At 36.1% G+C, this 17,824-nt stretch overlaps 2 protein-coding genes across 2 annotated transcripts; both read right to left on the bottom strand.

Moving 5' to 3' along the window:
* Positions 1–5,302: 5,302 nt before the first annotated feature.
* On the bottom strand, positions 5,303–6,235 carry LOC116906873 (olfactory receptor 145-like). Its single transcript, XM_032909785.1, has one exon. It carries the CDS (start codon positions 6,233–6,235, stop codon positions 5,303–5,305), a length of 933 nt encoding a protein of 310 aa, XP_032765676.1.
* Positions 6,236–14,292: 8,057 nt separating this feature from the next.
* Positions 14,293–15,228, bottom strand: LOC116906823 (olfactory receptor 8B3-like). The gene has a single exon (XM_032909706.1). The coding sequence runs from the start codon at positions 15,223–15,225 to the stop codon at positions 14,293–14,295; it is 933 nt and encodes a 310-aa protein (XP_032765597.1). The 5' UTR covers positions 15,226–15,228.
* Between the last annotated feature and the right edge of the window lie 2,596 nt (positions 15,229–17,824).

Raw genomic sequence — 17,824 nt, 5'->3', positions numbered from 1 at the left:
TTGATATAGCTGTCTCCTGAGAGTCTCAACCAGAGCATGACAAATACAGAAGTGAATGCTAGCAGCAAACCTTTGAACAGAGAATGGGGTCCCCATTGAAGGAGTTAGAACAAGGATTGAAGGAGCTGAAGGGGCTTGGGACCCCATAAGAACAACAATACCAATCAACCAGAGGTCCCAGGGACTAAACCACTACCCCAAGAGTTCACAAGGACAGACCCATGGCTCCAGCTGCATTTGTAGCAGAGGATGACTTTGTTGGGCACCAATGGGAGAAGCCCTTGGTCCTGCCTAGGCTGTACCCCCCATTGTAGGAGAATGTCAGGGTTGGGAGGCAGGAAGCAGGGATTGTTGGGGAGGGGGGAATACCCTTATAGAAGAGTGGGACGGGCATGGGATAAGGGACTTATTGACAGGAAACCAGGAAAGGGAATAACATTTGAAATGTAAATAAAAATATCCAATTAAAAAAATAGAGAGAGCATTGTTTGTAGTGTGAGAACACCTGTTGTCAATGCAAAATACAGATCCACATAGCAAAAGCAGCATGAACTGCTGAGCGACAGACATTTAGACCAATGAAATAAATAGTTGACTTAGATCTAGGCAACTGATTATTGACAATAGTATTAAGAGACACAGCAGATAATATGGCATCTTCAATAAAATGGGTGAGAAAAACTGTATATCTGTATGAAACAATACAAAAACAACTAGAGGCTTTCTGTCACTTTATGCAAAAATAAATTTAATTTGGATCCAGAACTTAATGTAAATTCTAAAGCTTTGACAACACTAGAGGAACAGATAAAGAAACACACGAAGTAGTAAGACTCTGAAACTATCTTGCACTACATGAGGACCCAGCTATACCTCTCCTAGGCATATACCCAAAAGATGCTCTAACAAAGACACATGCTCCACTATGTTCATAGCAGCCTTATTTATAATGGCCAGAAGCTGGAAAGAACCCAGATGCCCTTCAGCAGAGGAATGGATACAGAAAATGTGGTACATCTACACAATGCAGTACTACTCATCTATTAAAAACAATGACTTCATGAAAGCTAAATGGAATGAACTAGAAAATATCATCCTGAGTGTGATAACTCAATCACAGAAAAACACACATGGTATGCTGTAGGGAGCTGCGACGTGCCGCGCCTCAAAGATGGCGCTGGTTTCTGCCTTCCACCCTCCCAATGGTGAGTGCTCCTTGTAGCAAGCAAGTCCTTATTTGGCTATGACTGCCTGGCCTGCTAACGTTCGCATAGTGACAGCCTATCTGCATGACCCATGTGGCTTGCTAGGATTGGCCAGCGCTAGCTATTTAAGTGTGGTGCGGGGGCTCCCCGGGGTCAGAAGATTGTATCAGGGTTCCTGAGTAAACTGCTTGAAGAAGATCTTCTCTGGTCGTGTCTTCCTTGCTGGTCGAGGTTGGGCACGACAGTATGCACTCATTGATAAGTGGATATTAGCCCAGAAGCTCAAATTACCCAAGATGCAATCCACGGACAACAAGAAGCTCAAGAAGAAGGATGACAAAAATGTTGATGCTTCACTCCTTCTTAAAAAGGGGAACAAAAATATCCATAGGAGGGGATATGGAGACAAAGTTTAGAGCAGAGACTGGAGGAATGGCCAGTCAAAGCCTGCCACACATGTAGCCCATATGTATACAGACACCAAAACTAGATAAGATTGATGAAGCTAAGAAGTTCATGCTGACAGGAAATGGATATTTATCTCTCTTGAGAGACACAGACAGAACATGTCAAATACAGAGGCGAATGCTAGGAGTAAACCACTGAACTGAGAATGGGAACCCCGTTGGAGGAATTAGAGAAAGGGTTGAAAGAGACAAAGGGACTTGCAACCCCATTAAGAACAACAATGCCAACTAAGCAGTGTTTCGAGGGACTAAACCACAACCCAAGGACTATACATGGACTGAACCATGGCTCCAATTGCATGTGTAGCAAAGGATGGTCTTGCTGGGCACCAATGGAAGGAGAAGCCCTTGGTCCTGCCAAGGTTTGATCCCAAGTATAGGTGATTGTTGGGCAGAGAGTCAGTAAGCAGGGTGGATGGGGAGGTAAAGACCTTTATAGAAGGGGAGAAGAAGGGGATAGGGGGCTTATGGACAGGAAACCGGGAAAGGGAATAACATTTGAAATGTAAATAAAGAAATACCCAATAAAAAATTAAAAAAAAAATAGAAAAGATTTAAAGTATCAAGATAACATAAAAAACAAAAAAGAACTTGATAGTCCATTGCAGAATTACAGCAGTAAGACTGAATGAAATCAAAATTCCCTGCCTCAGGAAATAAAACAATCAAGAGAAAAGAGGCAGGCTGCATAATGAAAGAAATTTTAGCCAATTGTATTTGTAAGAAGGTACTAATATTTGTACTGTGAAAAAACTGAAAAATGTTAAAATAATCATTCAATCAATAAATGGATAAATGAACAAATAATTCAGTTTTTAAATGATATATAGTTCTCTCTCTCTCTCTGTGTGTGTGTGTGTGTGTGTGTGTGTGTGTGTGTGTGTGTGTGTGTGTGTGTGTAAAATCACAGTGGATACACAAATCGAAACTACATTGAGATACCACCTTATTTTAGCCAGAACTTTTATTGACAAAAAAACAAATAGCAGAAAACGTTGTGGAGAATAGGGAAAAAAGTGAAATGCTTATTTACCACTGCTGCAAATGTAAATTAGGGCATCCATAATAGAAGTTCATAAAATGTAACTATCAAATGTCCCAGCTATGAAAGTACTAAATCATAACTGTTAAATGCCCCACCTGCCATAGATATTTCATACCTGTACTTCCCTGGTCCTAACTTATAAAAGCAAAGCACAGGGTAATGTAAAATATAGGGCGAAATTATAGCACTGCCAAGCAGGGCATTCATAAGGTGTAAGAGTGGGAAGACACAGAGGACATTGAACAGAAGTGTGCAGTAATGGGGGATGGGGAACTAGCCGTAGCCAACAGATGATCCCAGATGCCATAATGGAAGAGGTTCTCAGGACCCAATGGGGATGACATTATCTGTAATACCCATCAAAGAGGAAAGAACCTATAGAAACAATATTCAAAGGTTAGGAACACTCCCCCGGGTGAGATATGGCCACCTAACCTTCTCAAAATTTTAACCCAGAATTGCTCCTGTCTAGAAGAAACACAGGGGAGGAAGTGGAGCAGACACTGAAGGAAAGGCCATCCAGAGACTGCCCCACCTAGAAACCCATTCCATATGCAGCCACCAAAACCATTCACTTTTGCTAATGCCAAGAACTGCTGACAGGAGCTTAATATGGATGTCTCCTGGAAGGCTCTGCTAGAGCCTAACCAATACAGATGCAGATGCTTGCAGTGAACCATTAGACTGAGCAAGGGAACCCCATTGGAGAAGTTAGAGGAAAGACTGAAGGGGCTGAAGGGGTTTGCAACCCCATAGAAAGAACAACAATGTCTACCAACCAGATCCCCCCAGAGCTCCAGGAGCTAAACCACCAACTAAAGAATGCACTCAGAGGGACCCATGGCTCCAGATGCATATGGATGCAGATGATGGCCTTATCTGACATCAATGGGAGGGAAGGTCCTTTGTCCTGTGAAGGCTTAATGCCCCAGCATAAGGAAATGCTAGGGTGATGAGGCAGGAGTGGATGGGTGAGTGGAGGAGCACCCTCAAAGGAGTAGGGCGTAGGGGTGGAGTAGGTGGTTTTCAGATAGTATCTCACTTTGACCAAGAACTTGACGATTAGACTACGCTTGCTGACCAGTGAGTTTGAGGACCCACCTATCTCTGAGTTTCCAGTATCGTCATTAGAAATGCCTTTCTTCTATCACACTTGGTTTGGGGGGGATGAAGAGGGAGAAGGTCAGGATTGCATGTAACCCCTTTATCTACTATGATATCTTCCCCCCATCATCTTTAATTTAATGTAATTGATCAATAAGATGTTTATACCATATTTCTTCCAAAGAATGAAAAACATGATTTTTGAAATTTTGAATACACAGAAATGTTTAGAAAAGCAAAGATGAATGAAATTAGTGGTACCTTAATACCTTTTAATTCACTGGAAAAGTTCTATTGACCTCACATCTGAGTTTTCCATGTCTGAAATTAATTTGAAGTTTTATGCTTAAAACATCTATTGTTATTAGAAAATGATGTCTTTCCATTTCAGTGATTGTCATTTAAAAGTATCGTCCCTGTGTCGTTAACAGTCTTATTTGAAATAGGAAAATATTCTTGGCTCACATTGATTACCACTAGATAAGTCATTAAGGATGACTTTCCTACAACAGTTGTGCTACAATGAGCTCTACTTCCAATGACCTTGAGGAGGCATCAGAACCATCATTAATAACACATAGATGGACAGACTCTATTTCTAGTGTTTCCAACTGATAGTGATGCTCCTGAGCTGAGAACCTGAGTTTGCAAAGCTCTTACATTATATCTTTCAGTGGCAATAGATTAGTGTGATCACTATTCTTCCCGATTCTATAGCCAGTCATGGGAAAGCCCCTGTGGTTTATTATAGAATACGTTTTTTTGGAGTATTTCAGATGTCACTGTAAAATTCACACAACACTCAATATATCTTTATTTGGTTTCATTATAAATATTGTACCATAACACACTGGGATGAACATATTACAAAGCTTGGAGTAACAATGGATGTGGATGAAGTGGGAAAAGTAGAATACATTATTGATGAAAACTTGCCTGTATGAACCATGTTTTGCAACAGTCTGGTAGTACAGAAAGAAAGCTGGGGAAACTGTCAAATCAAATGACATATGTTCACCAAAGGAAATCAGGATTAGAGATAGACTATTTGGCTTGCAACTTAAAAAAATACAAATAACTATACTGTCTTATGACATGCTGACAACTATTATTTATGTAATCTTTATTTGGACCTCTTAGAACCACTAATACATTTGAGAATTTGGTACGATAGTAATGAAAGGAATAGTTAATTACTTACTGATGTTCTTAAATTGCTGAAATAGCTTTTTGCTTAAACTATATTTTTTTGGTGTTCTCAAAAAGATGAAAGCTTTCCAATCGCAGTGATCAAAGAAAACTTACTGAAAATGAAACATGTTACAAATTCTCCTCTCAATGGCAAATAAAAATGAAATAAAAAATAAAACAATTCAAAAATAAACACACACACACACACACACACACACACACACACACATTGACCAATAAACAATAAAACTTGAATTATAACTAAAGGTAAAAAGGATACCAAATTCTGATTAAAACTTTCTTTTGGTTATGGTTTTTTTCAGAGCAATTTTAACATCTTTGTTTCTAAGGCTATAGATTAATGGATTCATCATGGGGACCACAATGTTATAAAAGACAGAAGATATTTTTCCCTGGTCCATAGATCCAACTGAGGAGGGTTTAAGATACATAAATGTACATGATCCAAAGAACAGAGAAACAGCAATTATGTGGGAACTACATGTGCTGAAGGCTTTGGACATACCTTCTGTGGACCTTATTTTGAGTATGCTGGATAAGATGAAGCCATAAGAGGTAAAGATGATCACAGTGGGTACAATAATATCCTTTCCTGCTACAATGAACAACTCTATCTCATTAACATAGGTGCTGGTGCAGGAGAGCTGGAGCAAAGGGAGGATGTCACAGAAATAGTGGTTGATAGTGTTTCCATCACAGAAATTCAGTCTAAGGATACATCCAGTGTGGATCATGGCACCAGAAAACCCCACCAAATATGAACCAGTCATTAGATAAGAACACACCTTAGGAGACATGACAATGTTGTACAAGAGGGGGTTACAAATGGCCACGTAGCGATCGTAGGCCATTGCTGTCAGCACATAACATTCAGATATAACAAAAAAGGCAAAGAAGAAGAACTGGGTCATGCATCCCTCATAAGAAATGACATTCCTCTTTACTATGAAACTCATCAGCATTTTAGGTGTAATGACTGAACAATAGCAAAGGTCTATGCAGGACAAGTTAAGCAGGAAAAAGTACATGGGAGTGTGAAGTTGAGAATTTAGAACAATCAGTACGATCAAAGCCAAATTCCCCAATGCAGTTATCATGTACATCCCCAGAAAGAGTAGGAACAGGGCTATTTTTAGCTCAGGCTGGTTTGTTAACCCCATCAAGATGAACTCGGTGACCAGGGAAGCATTTTCCAGAGCCATTATTCTCTAAAATAATCTATAGGAAGAAAAAACATGAAATTAGGTAACATTAAAAACACACCACCAAAACTTCTCCTATGTAAGCAAGATATGTATTAGAAATGTCTGAAGGTTATTAATTTGAAAAAAATAAAACAACCACATTTCATGATAACACATTACCAAAAAAGTCTGCTATTCCCTTCTAAACATACACAATATAACTATTAGAAAATCTAAGGAGAAGGGCGAAGCAGGTTGTGCCAAGTCAAATTGTCCTTTCTTTTTTAGCATTGTTTCTTTAATTCATCCTCTCCCTTATGATGGAAGAGGCTAGAATAACATAGTACTGAGCTAAATTGGACCCTTGTAGAATTGAAACATTAAATAACTTAATTCTAGGGATAGTTTATGCAGAAAAATATGTGTCTATGCTGATGGTTTGAGGGGACTTTCATCAAGAAAGTAGAGGCCACGCTAATCAAGGACATCCAAAAACAGATCCTCAGGGGCTTCCAGTCAGGTACTGTTTCTAGCATGCAGCTCTTTGAAGTAAGCTGCAGCATTCCTGATGTTAAGTGTTTGTAAAAAAATTCCCTAGAGATGACTACCTTCGTTTTCCAGTTTCTTATTGATGGATCCCTCTCCAGTTTAGTTACCAGCCCTCTCGCAACAAAACCCTTAAATGCAGAAGTGAACTCTATCTATTGAAATAGAACTTGTTGATTAGGACACCAAAAGCAACTTCTCCTATTCTATTAACTCTATAGACATCTTCTTCCCAGTTTTCAGTATGTTTCCCAGTGAATTTTGGTTGAATTTTATGACTTTACCAATTAGAAAGGAAAGGAAGATCTTAGATACAAAACCTTACTGTAAAAGTGATAAGCTCAAAGCTACAAACGGAAAACACTTTATGACCTATATTATATGTGTGATAACATAGTTTGTGATAAAATAGAGGACATAGGGCACACACACAGGACATAGTATGTTGGTTGCTAGAGCAAATGGAAGAAAAATTTCTCAGGATTAAAGAGTAAAGAGACGTCAAATGTCACTTGTATAAACCCCTGAATAAGATAAAAAGCTACCAAAAAAAAAAAAAGATGTTGGTTTTAAACATACAAGAACTATGTGTTAAAAAGAAATCCATTCAATTGGGAAAGATGCCTAGCTCTGGAGATCTTCTGTTTAACATATTAACAGAAATTATGCCTGACCGACAACTTGAATAGTTAAGAGTGTATGTCTTAAGGTCACCTCATTGTACATGAAAACCAAACAAAAGCAGGCCTATGCACAACAAAGCCACATTTTAATCAGCTTCATAAACACGTGGGTTAAAACAAATTCATCCCACATTAGCATTTTAGAGTTAGAGATAGCTAAGCGAGAGTGTCTATTAAAAAGTAAAATATAAGCATTAATTCAAAACTTACCCTCCTCTGGTGAGAAAACTTTTTGCTTACTTATGGGTTTTATTTACCCTGGTATCCTGAAAAGAACTTAGATTTCCTTTATTCTAATATGATGCAGTACAAAATTAATATCCCATCCTCTTTGGAAATCTTTATGAACTAATGATCATAATCATAAAGCTATTCCCTAACACTGCGAAGAACCACAAAAGACATACAGCTCTTCTTGTCATTCTGGCCACTAGGCAAGACACCAGATATTATACAGAATTTACACTGTCCTACATGTGACTGTGGTTAAGGAAGTAGCTTTCTCAGTCGCTTCTCTGGTCACAGACCTCAGATATAAAGAGGAAATGGGGATTTTCATTTGTATGCATGTGATGTATATCTAGACCTTTAGGGAGCAGTTCCTATTCAGTTATGACTTCTCCTTTAGGGAATGTACTTCGTCCCTGCTTGGGCCAATACTGAACTCCCATCTGCCAGTCATCTTCACCTCTTAAGGGAAATCTGCTGCTTTTGTTTTCTCTTTGTTACCATATCCACAGAGTCTACTACGATTATTGTCTACTTATCTCATTATTTTTGTGTTCTTTCAAGAAAGTCACCTTTTGGAAAATATTTTTCTCACTGTCATGTTATGTTTTTATAGATCTGTATCAAATTCAAGAAGTTACCCATGCTAGGCATGTGCTCCTCCACTGAGCAATATATCCAGACCCTGCCCCCCAAACTGAGAGTCACACTTCCTGTTCTGTGTGTAGTGGTGCACTCGGTTCATTTCACCCCTTAAGAAGTGGAGGCACGGATATTTCTGTGAGTTCAAGGCTAGCTGGACTCTACATATTAAATGCCAGACCAGACAGGGCTACATAATAAGGCATCATATTTCTTAAAGCAAATGAACAAACAAAATCACCTTTATGGTACATCAACTCAAGTTAATGTTTTAAACAAATAATTGACATATTCTCATTGGTGTTCTGCTTTGTCATTAACTTATTAGTAAAAAGCTAAAGATTTTTTCCAGTCAACAAACTTGTTATTTGGTGGTTAAAAATTAAACTAGGACTACTCTTTAAATGAAATACATAAAACGTAATATCTAAGCATGAGTGGAAATAGTGAAAATTTAATCTCATGATAGTTTGGTTTCCTTTTGTTTATTCATGTGTCTTTTTTATTTTTTAAATTTTCAACATTTTTTATGCTGCCATACCCTAGCAGCTTGGTGGAAAATTAAAGTAGAAAGGGAAGTTATACACAAATTATCATCAAAATATTAAACATTTTTGAGTGTATTCAATATATTAGCCAGCAGAAAATGCTAATTAGAACCACTTTGATATCCCATCCTTTTCAAGTCAGAATGGCTGTTATCAGGTAATCAAATTACAACAAATGCCAATGAAGATGTAGAGAAAAAGGGAGAGTTATTCATTGTGGTGGCATATAAACTGGTGTAGCTACTATAGAAATCAGTATGCAGAATCTTCAAAAAGCTGGAAGCAGACATACCATGACTGAGCTATACCATCCATGAACACATACTCAAAGGACTCTATATCCATACAGAGATATATAATCATACACACTGACCACTGCTCTATTCACAATTACCAGAAAATGGAATTGGCCTGGAAATGAGTGAAGTGATAATGAATAAAGACATAAACACATAATTCTCATCATTGAGTCTACTAATGTGTGATATCATGTTATTCCATTTTGCAGACCCACCATTTCTTATTTGGTATAATATTTTATAGAGGTAATTTGATCATGAGGAATAAGATTTTTAATATTTTGTTGAACTGCTTATATTCAGCTACCCTTGAATCCCTGTGATGAAGGACAAGCTATCATTGTGAATGCTTTTCGGGGTGAGTTGTGAATTTGATTTACTAGTATTTTACCAAAAAATATTTCATACCCTTTTATTAGTAAGATAAACATAATTTATTATTATTTTGCAGTTTTAGAATTAGAATAGTAGTTTAGATTCTCTAATTTGCTAGAATACAAGATTTTACAATATGCCACAAAGATCCTCCAAATTTCATCAAACTATATTATAATGTCATCTATTTTTATCTTTAATGTTATTAATTTGTCCCTTCTCTCTTTTGTTAATATGGATAAAGAATAGAAAGTCTTATTTATCTTTAAATAATCCTCTACATATTTCTTTTTTGTATTTCTATTTTCATTTCTATTTCTATCTTTCTTTTGTTGTTGTCTTTGTTTACTTGTTTCTGTCTTTCTTCCTCTCTCTTTATTTACTTATTTAATTCACTTTACATCCAGCTATTCACTGCCTCCCCTCACAGTCACACCCTCCCAACAATCCTTCCATTTCTTTCGCTTCTGCCTTAATATTTGTTATTTCTTTCCACATACTTCTTTCAGGTTTAATTGATTTTTTTTAAATCTTAGTATATTTTATTCAGTAACATTATTAAATTTTCTCTAATTTTCAAAATGTAAGCATTTAACTTGTCACTTATGCTTTTCTTACAGCCTCAGGGCCTGGTATTTTACATTTTCATTTCATTCTGTTTTACAAATGTTTCCTTTCTGGCGCATTTTACATAATATTCATGATTAAGATATGTGTTGTGTTGTTCAATCTCTATGACATAATATAGTCTCATATTCTTCATTCCAGTTTTTACCCACTGTAATCAGATAAGCCTCCAGAAAACACTTCAGTTTTTTTCTATTTCTTGCTGAAACTTTTTTATGTTCTAAAATGTCATCTCTTTTTAGAAAAGGTCCATGGGCTGCTGAGAAGGATGTGTTTTGTAGTTTTTACACAAAAATCCCTTTCATTTCTGAGAAGTTATTTTGTTTTATGTTGTCATTTAATTCGGGATTTTATTTTGTTGCCTGAATCCTGCACGTGTTGATAGGAATGAGGCATTGAAATTATGACTTGGGTGTGCTAAGGTTTGATGAATTTATAATTTAAAAATGTAATAGCCTCTAGACTGATGATTGTCCGTAGGAATGGATGTTCTTTGTCCATCTGAATAATCTTGGATTATTTTTAAGATATCAATACTAATAAACAGGTTTGCTTTTTATTTACATTCGCTTGGAACTTGGATTTCTAGTTTGTCACTCTCTTTTCATCTTCACCATTAATGGGCATTTCTTGGAGGCATGTAAAAACTGCGATTTATTTTTTAACCCAGTCTGCTAGCGTGTGTCTTTAATTAGAGAGTTGAGATTGCCACTTTCATCCTTATCTTTGAAAATCAATTGCTGCCATTTTATTGACTGTTTTAATAGAGGTTATTCTTGTCCAGGCTTATGTGTGTTTATCTCTCTTTTCAGGATGTAGGCTTTCTTCAGGTAACTCTAAGTTTTGTGGTCATAGAACACTTTGTCTTGTACCACTATCTTTCTGTACATGAGACACATCAGCATGAAATGTTATGGACTTCTACCTTTCTCATTTTCTTTTACTAAACTTCTGTCATATTATCATTGTACAAAATGTATGGCCATACATTTCCTGTTACACAGTTAGTACAGATTGTTTGTGCTAGGTGGTTATATGGTAAAGAGAAATGCAAAAGTATGCTCCCAAAAGTGTAGAAGATGAGAAACAAAAAAGCTATGACTCAAAACTCCATTTGTGCTTTCATAAACCCTAACCAGAATATACTCTAAATACCTTATTTTTGAGGTTTCCTTAAGAGTCACATTAAGTAATTTCAAGATAAAGTCACCCAATCTCCTTTGTATGTTTTAAGAAAAAATCTACTTTCTATGTCATCCTTTCTATGTCTACTTTGTATGTCCAAGTTTTAATATTGTTTTAGAAACATGTTTTTTATTAAAAGTAGGAAGAACTGAGCCCCGTGCTTTTCTTTCAATTCTTAGCTCTTCTCTCTCTCTTTCTCTCTCTCTCTCTCTCTCTCTCTCTCTCTCTCTCTCTCTCTCTCTCTCTCTCTCTCTCTGGTGTGTGTGTGTGTGTGTGTGTGTGTGTGTTTGTATGTGCTGTATTTAATTTTGTGGTATATGCACATGTGTACCAAAGAAAGAGGTCAAGTTCCTTGCTTTATCACTCTCAGCCCTAGTCATTTGAAATCTAGTTCTATTCATTAAATATGGAGGTACTCTCCAGCCAGCAGAAGCAGTGTTCCACCTGTCTGTTCATACTCTAGCTCTTTTGTTATATCCAATCCTGGCTTTATTATAATGAAGATACTGGGATCCACACTCAGAACATTATGCCTGTGTAGCAAATGCTTACACTATATGACCATTCTCTCCATCACCAGTTCTATTTCAATGACATTATGTATTTTGAGTTTCCATTCTTTGAACAGAAAATCAGATAAATGCATCTTAAACTCAGCAACTGTAATAATTTAATTAGTCTTTTATTTAAAAAATATTTTCCAAATTCCATTAAAGAACAAAAACAAATATATTTTCTAACGCTATAACAAAATTTATTTATATTTTGAGATTTGGTGGATAAAACATTAGTGATATAATTTTGAATATTAGAATGTATAATAATGTAAATGCACCCCAACTCTGTAGAAGTAGAAATAATAGAAATGATACTTGCATAATTATAAATTCTGCCCATTCTATAATGAAAGTCTCTCATCCAATAGTAGGAAATCTACAGGTGAAAGAAAAACTAAAAGAGAGGTCAACTCTTTTACAAATATAAATTTTGGAATGAAAATGAGTGCTGCCAATGGCTAACATCTAATCACAGTGAACAAACTAACAATTACTTCTACTAAACTTATCGACACATAAATAAAAAGCTATAATAAAAACACCAAAATACTGAGCATTATTTTAGTACAAAACAGTCTACTGTTAATTGATTACTATCTTCAGCACAATCACCTTTTGGTCTGTTTTCCCAAAGGTAGAAAGAATACAACCTTCTATTCTAGAAAAGAAATATAATAGTTTGGTTTTGAGAACAAATTTTCTAATTACTTGACTTATCCATTTGCGTTCAGATGTTTAAGCTTTTCCAAGGGAAATAAGGTGCTTGGGAGATGATGCATCTACACTTTATCAGCATATAAAAATGTCCAGATATCAGAAAAACTTTAATTGTTCCCACATATTCTGACAGACAGAAATTAGTATTTTATCATTTTAAATAACTTCAATCCGTTGTACTTAGCAAAGTCGGAAAGTCCAATATATTTAAGACCTTTTAGTTTGGAGATGGAGCATAGTAGGGTGCTATAATTTTAATTTTTAAAAATTTTCTAAATTTTTGACTTGACTTCTAATTAACATTCCTCTTTCATTCTTTATTAAATTATTTAATTAGTGATTAATTCATGTGTTATATGCGTACCAAGTTACATATGTGGCAGTCTGAGGACAACCTTTGGGAATCAGTTTTTTTTCCCCTTCCATCAGGTTGGGTTCTAGGAATTGAACATAGACCATCAGGCCTTGTCGCAGGTGCCTTTACCTAATGAACCTTCTCACCTGGTCACTGTTTTAGTATCTTATTCCATCTAAATGTAGTCATTTTCCTTTTACATCTGAATATAGTCATTGTCTAATCATTGTAGACTGTAGCTTTTCTTAAAACTTTGAAAGAAGAAGATAATACAGTGTCTCACATAACAAATATGTATTGAGACTGAAGCCCTACACTCTGGGAGGGAGGGAACTCACACACTTTGGCTTTGCGTTTGTTATCATATGAGGTCACATTATGCTCTTTCCTTTCCTACTGATCTTAAATATCTAACACCTAAAAATATTCCAAATTCACATTTTTGATTGTTTTTGTACAAAAATCTGTCTCTTTAGGCAGTCACTTCCAAACTATTATAAATCACAACAGAATGTGCCATTTAACTCTTTTCTGACAGAATATAAATCAACATTTATCCCAGAAAATGTGTTAATTATCTAAAACCAAATCAGTCGACTTTCTAAACAAGCAATAGTTGTTTTGATTGATTTTATTTTTCACATTTACTGAAAGAAAACTAATAAATATTTTATTAGAAAGTAAGAAAGAGGGCATTCTTTTACTTGAGGTGTTTTGTTCAAACAATTATGACAGTTTAATTATAAACCTTGGTGCATATCAGTATACTATCTATATTTTAGATAAATATGAGAAAAGTCCTTAGTATGAGTTTTTGGTAAAATGATGAATGAAAAAATACCACATACTATCTCAACCTTTACAGTTTACAACAGCACAATGTCTTGCATTAATAATTTTATGGGAACTTTGTCTATACCTGAGATATTCATTTGTGAAGTTAGATGATGAGATAAAAAATAGACATAGCCTCACTTGTGATTTCATTAAAATATAATAAAAGTATAATACTTTTATTATAGTACCAAACTCTTACCTTAGCATTTGTTTGATCATTTAATAATTTATCTTTCCTAGAAGAAAAAATATCGATAACAAAATTAAAATTCAATGGATTAAAACTTTTTAACAAGATAAAATATATAATAAATGAAGGAAGAAAGAGTAACTATTACTAACAAAACATGCAAACAAATTGAAAGTATACCTAATAATTACACAATACTCAAATAGAAAAACATTTCATCTTCTAATATTTTATTAAAATAGATACATTTTCACACAACTAAAGGCAAATACAGATGCTCTCTTTATCATAGCTTCCACCTACTTAAGGTTTTCCTCAGGGCAACTTTTACATCTTTGTTCCTCAAGCTGTAGATTAAGGGATTCATCATGGGAACCACATTGGTGTAAAAGACAGAGGAAATTTTTCTTTCATCCATAGACCCAACTGAAGAAGGTTTAAGATACATAAATGCACCTGATCCAAAGAAGAGAGAAACAGCAATAATGTGGGAGCTGCAGGTGCTGAAGGCCTTGGATCTACCCTCATTGGAGTTGATGTGGAAGATGCTCGAGAGAATGAAACCATAAGATATAAAAATGGTGATGCTGGGCACAAGGATGTTGATGCCCACAACAATTAAAACCTCCAGTTCATTGACATAGGTGCTGGTGCAGGACAGCTGCATCACTGGTAGGATGTCGCAAAAGTAGTGGTTGATGGTGTTTGCCTCACAGAAGGTCAGTCTGAGCATGAATCCTGTGTGTGCCATGGCACCAGAAAATGCCATCAAATATGAACCAAGCAAAAGATAGGAACATATTTTAGGAGACATAGCAATATTATATAAGAGTGGATTACAGATGGCCACATAGCGATCATAGGCCATTGTCATTAATACATAACACTCAGAAATAACAAAAAATGAATAAAAATAGAGTTGGGTCATACACCCCATATAAGAGATAATATTCTTAGTTAATATGAAGTTCAACAGCATTTTGGGTGTAAAAACTGAAGAGTAACAGAGGTCTATCAAAGACAAGTTAAAGAGAAAAAAGTACATGGGGGTATGAAGGTGTGAATTCAGCCCAATTAGAATGACCAAACCCAAGTTCCCTGTTATTGTTACCACATACATTACAAGAAACAGGAAGAAGAGAGGGAGTTGGAGGTTGGGCTGTTCTGTTAAACCAATCAGGATGAATTCAGTCACAAAAGACCAGTTTCCAAGAGCCATTCCTTTCAATTGGAATCTGTAGGCACAGGACAATATGTTACACTCATTACATGACAATTTAGCTCTTCACGTATATATCTCTCGCCACCAATATAGGTTCCCAGGAAATTTTCAGGTCTATTTTAATCTAAAACTGTAGAATTCACCTATATCATGACCATGAGTGGCACAGATTCTCCATTAGTACAGTCTTTCCAAACTAAATGTGACATTGTTCCTCAGCTATTTAACCGAATGAATGAAGGCTGGGCCATTCCATGAAAATGTGACTGCTCACAACCCAAGGTATAAGGAAGTTGGAAGTGTACAGAAACAACTTTCATCTCCTTTACTTATTCCTTTACTTGATTTACTTGACTTCTAGGAAGAAAAATAGCAATAGAAGCTTTATCAAGCGGTGCTGACCTCTATTCAGATTAGACAGGGCTTGAAAAGGAGTCAATTTTTTTTCATTCACAAGTAAGGACTCTGATTACAGGCAAGGTTAATACTACTGTAAACCACAGAATTAAAATTGTAAATATACTTTTAAAAGTTCTGTACTTGGAGAAAGAATTATTCGTACTGTATTTTTAAATCATCTCTACTTTCTATCTGGATCATATTTATATCAGCTATACTAACATCTCAAAGTTTAATAAATGAGAAAGAAACGGACCTGTCTTATATGTCTGAACTTCTATTATAAAGGAAAAAAAACCATTAAGAGTACACAGGTTTCACAAACTCACCCTTGTTGAGCCAGAAAATATTGGTGTTTCCTTATCCTTGTTTGAAATGAAATTTTCAGGATTTGTATTTCATGGCGTTTTTGTTGGTTGTGGTGGTGTTGTTGTTGCTGTTGTTGTTACTTAATTGCTAAAGTATCTCAGATATATTTATGAATTGGTACATTTTCTGACTTGGATTTTTTTTTACTACTTTTTCATAACAGAGAAAAGGTCCTCATGTTGGTCTATTTGCAATTTTATAGAACAGAAAGAGCTCGATGTGAGTATAACAATATGAATATAATATACCAGGCTTTAAACACATTCCCTTCCCTTGAGAACAGACCTATGATGTCTGAAGGAAGTATGAGGATTTTGTTTACATCATGAGCCAAGATCTACCTTTAATTCCTAAGGGACTTAAATTTTTACTGAAGATTTTCATTCACCCTTGGGCTTGTACAACTCCCAAGATAAGCCCCAAAACAAGATCCCATCTCCACATTATATTCATATCTGAGGGAAGTATGTTTTATTATCTCATTTCTTCTCTGCCAGGGCACAGTACCAGCATAGGCCAGGTCCCTCAAAGGAGATAAGGGGGTGGTCAAAGGAAAAGTGAGTCAGGCACAGTGGGTCTGAGTCATTCTTGCAGCCTGACTGACTGGCAGTTGAAGTGCTTCTTTATTTTTACAAAACCCAGTAGCTAGGACGGATTCATGTTGTATCATATCATTTTTGTCCCCGGACATGTGTTTGAACTTCCTCTTGATCATAAATTTAGTCATCATTGATAAAACGTGAAGAACAGAGATATCTTTTGCAAACATTTTTCCTCATCAACCCTACCTACAACTTTAAACAATCTACAAGCATAGTTTGAGAAAGTGTGACAGACAGGCTTGTAGCTCTTATTTTTACAAGGGCACTAGATAGAAAGAAAATCTCCAAGCCAGCCTACACAAATTGCCACGTTCTAAGTAATGTATTATCAACTTTTCATGGTCAGAGTATCATCATTAGGCCCAAGAAAAAATTTCAGGTCAAAGCTGCTACAGTTATTATTCAATTTTGCCATAATGAAATGTTTATGTCTTTGTAGAACTTATTTATATGTGTAATCTTGGTATTATTTTGTAGCTTGGACATACAATACTGCAGGGGCCCTGCACTAGATAATTTTTCTGTGAAGGAGAGGTCTTAATACTTCATCCTTTATCCTTTACCCACACCCTTCTTCATCCATCAGTTTAAGCTCCTGTATAGGGAGGGCAGTACTAATTCCAGCAATCTAATTTTGCTGCTGTATCTTTCCCTAGACGGGCATTCCATATGCAGCCCCCGATCTTCTATGCCATGTAATCATCTGATCATATAGTAGGCAGACACCTTTAATCTCATCTTCTGTCAACTCCTCTAGCCCACTGAATCTTGTTCAATGTTAAAAGTTTCTTTTATTCTGATTATCTTGTTCCCCTATAAGTACAGGGGCAGATGCTCCAAGAGTGTCTTGGAGTCAGAGCCTCATATGACGATCTCTGGTGTCTTTATTTGAGTCACAACCTTCAGGGCATAAGGAAGACTTTCAAGTAGGGTAAGATAAGAATATCTTCCTAAGAACATGAGGGGTATTATGCTCAGGACTTTCCTGGGTAAGGTTGGAAGTCTGGGTAAGAAGGAGGTCTATATGGTTCATAAAAAATTTCCCATTGAGCCGATATCTCCAAGTTGTACAGTACTAAATATCCCTTCCTGCCCCTATGCAAGCCAGCTTTCAATATGTGGTTACCACGACTCAAAGTGAAGGACAACAGGACAGCAACTGGGTCCCATGGCTCAGCTTTGCTGAATCTTTGTCAGGATTGCTATTTTGACTTTTGCTTTTCCCA

Source organism: Rattus rattus, chromosome 8 (genome assembly GCF_011064425.1).
Source record: "Rattus rattus isolate New Zealand chromosome 8, Rrattus_CSIRO_v1, whole genome shotgun sequence".
NCBI lineage: Eukaryota > Metazoa > Chordata > Mammalia > Rodentia > Muridae > Rattus > Rattus rattus.
The sequence above is the reverse complement of the archived record's forward strand: the minus strand, read 5'-3'. Positions and strand labels throughout refer to the sequence as shown.